The sequence below is a fragment of the Perkinsus marinus genome, assembly GCF_000006405.1.
Source record: "Perkinsus marinus ATCC 50983 genomic scaffold scf_1104296943448, whole genome shotgun sequence".
NCBI lineage: Eukaryota > Perkinsozoa > Perkinsida > Perkinsidae > Perkinsus > Perkinsus marinus.
Window position 1 is genome coordinate 1 of NW_003211837.1, and position 5195 is coordinate 5195.

Consider the following 5195-nt stretch of genomic DNA (forward strand, 5'->3'; position numbering starts at 1 on the left):
AATGACGGCCTAAAGACCAGTCATTATTCAGAGATGTACAGATGAACGATGCGCTCCCTAAGACTTCCAATAACCGAGTATCCACCAATAACCAAAGCCCACCGACATGAGCAAACACATATTAACAACAAAGAGGATCACACCCAGCAACCACCACTCGCCAGTCTTGACATACCCCAAGGCAAATAGAGGTGGATTAGAGGAGGAAGTGTACGGAGTTAAATGGCCTGATAGTGTTGTGTAAGCCAAAGCCCGGCATCCCATTTCCATTGGTACATGCGACTGCTGCATTATCGACAGGAACACTGGGAAGAGAGCTGACACGTGAGCAGTGATCGAAGCGAAAGCGTATTGGGTAGCATAGAAAATAAAGGTAATAAGAATGGTAACAGGAACCGCTGACATGCCGGATAAGTCTATCAGTGATGCGAACCAGTCAAAGAAGCCTTTCTCCTTGAGTTCACTCGCCAACATCAATAATACGCCAAACCATATGAGCAGGTCGAATGCTCCTTGATTGCTGACAATATCATCTTTAACATTTATGATTCCCAACAAGAGGAGACATGCCACGCCTATGGAGGCTACAGCAGTAGTTGAAAATGGGAAGATAGTTTTCACCATGGACGAGAGAATCCACAACAAGATCACAATTCCAAATACAATCATCATCTGTATCTCCCCCATAGTCATCGCGCCCATCTCCTTGAGCTTGTTCTCAGCAATGCTTTTCGCCTCAGGCGTTTTCTTGATCTCGGGAGGGAAGACCAAGAATATCACCAGTGGGGCTATAGCCAGTGGGAATATGCCCACAGGGGCCATACTGTAGGCCCATTCTACCCACCCAACATCAACTCCCACATCCCGCATAAACTGGGCCATCAGTGCGTTCCATGCTCCTCCCGTAAGCCAGCTTATAGATGAGGTTGCATTAGCTGTGAACTCCACCATGATCAGGTACTTTCCGATCAGTTTCTCCGTACCCTGTCTAGGTGATGAACTGAAGCCTTCCTCTAGGAGTGGTTGGAGTATAGGGAGCATGATGCCCGCAGCTCTGGCTGTAGACGAAGGGATTGCAATAGCGAGAATAAACTCACAGAGGCAGAAGCCATATGCCAGACCAAGGGTAGTCGAGCCCACCAACTTCAACACGTAAAAGCATATACGCTTGCCCAGGCCAGTCGAGACGAACCCACTAGAGATAAAGAAGGCGAACACGATAAGCCACACCGTATCATTGCCAAACCCAGACAGCATCTCTGCAGTAGTTAGTGTTTGAGTAAGAGCGATAACCGCTAGCATGACTAGGCATACCCCAGACATTGGTAACGGTTCCATGATAGCTCCTAAGATAGTGACCAAGAACAGTACAAAGACATGCCAAGTTTGTGCTGGTAGACCTGAGGGCACCACCCACCACAGAGCCAAGGCGACTACTACCAACAGTAAACACTCGTAAAGATTCGCCCCACGCCACTGCGTTTTATGCCAATACCACACCTTGTGGAAGACGTTGTACTTTTTGGGTATACCCGTATTCGGTGCAGGCAGGGATTCAACATCCAGGGTCGACATGGACCTCTCAGCGGCACCACCACTCTTCTCCTTCGCCACAGTCGATGCACGACGAACAGCCATTGAGGATAAGTACAACTGAACCCACTCCCATATTTTGATAAGAACACAGAAAAAGTATCAACAAGGAAACGATAAACTCAATGCTCGAGACGCAACCTCGCCGTCACGACTTACCCCCTAACGATGCCCTATAAAAGCTCCTCCCTTACCCCTGAGTTAGCACTAGTAATCATAATTGTATTAGATCAAATTATGTACAACCCCATGAATACATATCATACTATAATACCACGTACACGATATCCTATTAAAAATTATACATATCATAAACATATATAAAGTAAAAATTCGCTCTTGTGCTACAGGGTGCCCCATATGAAATGTGCTATTGTCTGTAACTCGCGGAATTCACCGAGTTTCCCAGTGAGAGATAGCTCCTTGGAAAGATCTTGGTGAGCGTTTTCCAATGGTATTCCTTGCATTCCAAGTTACATATGATACCACATTCCATTTAGGGCACCCTGTAGCATATCCCCCAGCCGTCTCTGGTGTCGGTCTAGCCGATTAGAGAGGCGTCTCGTCTCGTAGACAAAGCCACACCTACACCCCGTTATCGAGCGACCCCTCCCCTTCATCAACTCCATAGATACCAATAACGTATCGTCAGCTTCGGATAAAGCAAGGCAGACTACCCACTCCATTAACGTGGTGATAAGAAGCCCATTTTGCTGGCATGGAGGGACAGGCCCTACTCAAGAGAAAAGGGGTTATTACCAGCCCTCGTCGACATGACTAAGACACTCAACATAGTGGAGTAGCTAGTGGACAGGCCATGGGCAACACGAGATGGATAACTATAATTACTAACCTACCACTCCTCTGTCAACTCAACCCCACCTCTACTGAACCACAACAACATGATCCACCATAGTATACCATGGCCATCCCCCACCGCTTCAAAGGTTACGACATCCGCCCTACTCAACCACCCGGAGGGTACGCCTCTCTTGCTAGCATACTGTTGACCTCCTCCCCTCTCTCCTCCCTCACCCTAGCCGCCGTAGCTACCTCCCCCTCAAGTCGCGCCCTCAAATACGGGTGCTTCAAAATCAACGATGCTCGTGGTTGCCAAGCCTCCTCCAAACCTGACCAATCTCTTAGCGGAGCGAAGCGATTCACGAATCACATTTTTACCAGGCCGACTTTCCTTAACGTAATTAACAACATCCTCACTCCTCACAGGTGGGTCTATGATGCAGTCCAACACCTCGACCTACCCAACCACGTCACAGCTCGCCCATCCGTGCAAATCATCCACTTACCATCTCTCTCAACTCCACGCTCTCCCTCAGCTCCTCGTCTGTGACACCACACAGGAGCTTCTTTACCACCGTTTCAAAGGTGATATTCCCTCCCACTTCAATCACCCTTCTCAGGTAATTCATCACATACACTATCGCTGGTGTACATATCAAAGTCGGGCCACCACACCGACTAAGCGCTGACTGTCCCTGGGTAGTGACTGCTGCTGCTGCTGCTGCTGCGGTCTCCACTCCCACCAATCCCTCCAACCACTTCAATGTACTCTCATACCTACAGCAACAGCAACAGCAACAGCAACGGCAACAGCAACAGCAACAGCAACAGCAAAAGCAACAGCAACAGCAACAGCAACAGCAACAGCAACAGCAACAGCAACAGCAACAGCAACAGCAACAGCAACAGCAACAGCAACAGCAACAGCAACAGCAACAGCAACAGCAACAGCAACAGCAACAGCAACAGCAACAGCAACAGCAACAGCAACAGCAACAGCAACAGCAACAGCAACAGCAACAGCTCCTACCACTGTCGTCTCCTCCGTGGCATTCCCGAGTTAAAATAGCTCTTCAGCATGCTCTGCTCATTGTCCAATCGTAATCGACCCAAAGCCACTTCAGGTCGACTAAACATTCGATCCTCCATAGCTTCACCACCAACCTTACCATATCGCCTTAGCCTTCCCCCGGCCCATCCCCCTCCTTTCACTACTAAGTCCTCCCTCAACAAGCCGCAACCTATACAATGCATTCGACGTCCCCAACTGACCTCCTCCCCCTACCTCCGTGCCGCACTCCTGCCCTTATCTAGCTCCATAAACCTCAGAGCTCCCATCACTTTACCACACTCTCCATCCAGCCTAGCCCCTCGACGCTGACCAACACTTTCACAACCTCCCCTCCCCACCTCAACAGCCCACCTGCATTATCCTCTTTATGATGCTCTCACCCATCGAGGAGTCCTCAAGACCCGTCCTCTCCGGCATCTCTATTTCGGGCAGGTAATCACACACGTTTTCCCCCGACTTAGCCGACGGCGCGGCACTCCCTCTATCAACATCACTCGAAGGAGACAGGCCGCCACCGTCAATAACGGAGTCCACAGGCGATTCCTTAACAGATATCTACAACCCCAAACGCATAACCTCACGAGCTCCCCACCTCCCAATATTCTTATATTCGATTGTTTCCTCCATATGATGAGAATTTTCAGATAACTTCGTATCAACAATTTCCTCTTTATTTCCTCATCACCTCGCATGAGTAACTATAACCTCCACCCCTCTCCCTACCCTCAGCTGAGCCAGTGACGGCGGCGAGCGTCCCCCTGCCCTACTATACGACCCTTGTTTAGGAGCGAGGCTATCCATCCTCGTTGCATGTGCGCTCGACCTCCTAGAACTACCACCTCCAGCACTACTCCTCCTCAATGGAGCCCCCAAAAGCAAGGACCGTCTTCTACGTCCTCTACCACCCTACACCAACCCATCATAGCGGTGATTACCATAACTACTACTCACCCCTCCACGTGCATCCACCTTCTGTCTAGGCTCCATCGCAAGGTAATACCTATACCACACCAAAAACTATAGCAAAGTAGAACCCCCCGCGAGCACTGCATGTGATTTCCCATATGACTCTCGAAACGAATGGATGATATACAGCTCGCCAGGAGTTACCGGACGAGGCTGGGGACGTCAGTAAGGAGCTCTGATATCGAAACACTCCATACACCTACTACTAAGGAGTGGTGTTTATGATGAAAGTATTGCTCGTAGAACTACTACTACTAAGTAGGGATGTTTACGATAGAAGTATGACTCGCAGCGACTACTATAACCCCAAAATACTACCCCTTCCTATACATCTCCCTCAGCTTCTCCTCTTCCACCTTATCAAGGGCCTTCCTTATTTTGTCCGTCCATGTCTCCTCCTCCTCCTACCAACACATTTCAGCCCAGCACCCCCCCACACTACTACCCCACCTCGCCCTTCTCCACCGTCACATCTGCATCATTCAACTTCAACAATTCCCCCTCCCCCCTAGGTTCCTTCATCCTGCTATCCAACCCATACACCACATATCTCTTCTTCTCACAAACTCACCTGAGGTACTCCTCTACAGCTGGCAGTCGAACTGGGAGCGGCTTCAACGCCCTTTCCCTTGGCGAGCTATAATAAAGCTTCATACTGTGCGAACGGGCCCTCGTACTCTCTGGTACAGCAACTCTCGACCGATGACACCGAGGGCATAGCCCCGCCTCTTTACTCTAAAAGGGAGATCTTTCAACGATTCTG

General features: G+C 49.6%; 2 protein-coding genes across 2 annotated transcripts; both read right to left on the bottom strand.

Moving 5' to 3' along the window:
* Window positions 1–1847, bottom strand: Pmar_PMAR016995 (conserved hypothetical protein). Its single transcript, XM_002781192.1, has one exon. It carries the CDS (start codon window positions 1636–1638, stop codon window positions 58–60), a length of 1581 nt encoding a protein of 526 aa, XP_002781238.1. The 5' UTR covers window positions 1639–1847; the 3' UTR covers window positions 1–57.
* Window positions 1848–2559: 712 nt separating this feature from the next.
* On the bottom strand, window positions 2560–5086 carry Pmar_PMAR016996 (liver stage antigen-3, putative; the record flags this gene model as incomplete). Its single annotated transcript, XM_002781193.1, has 11 exons — window positions 2560–2723; window positions 2773–2851; window positions 2901–2938; window positions 3172–3420; window positions 3610–3635; window positions 3680–3771; window positions 3818–4021; window positions 4418–4466; window positions 4751–4836; window positions 4883–4955; window positions 5004–5086. The coding sequence occupies 11 exons, from the start codon at window positions 5084–5086 to the stop codon at window positions 2560–2562; spliced, it is 1143 nt and encodes a 380-aa protein (XP_002781239.1).
* Between the last annotated feature and the right edge of the window lie 109 nt (window positions 5087–5195).

Excerpts from the sequence above, each read along its gene's own strand:
- Pmar_PMAR016995 (XM_002781192.1), bottom strand. The coding sequence starts at position 1,638 with ATGGCTGTTCGTCGTGCATCGACTGTGGCGAAGGAGAAGAGTGGTGGT.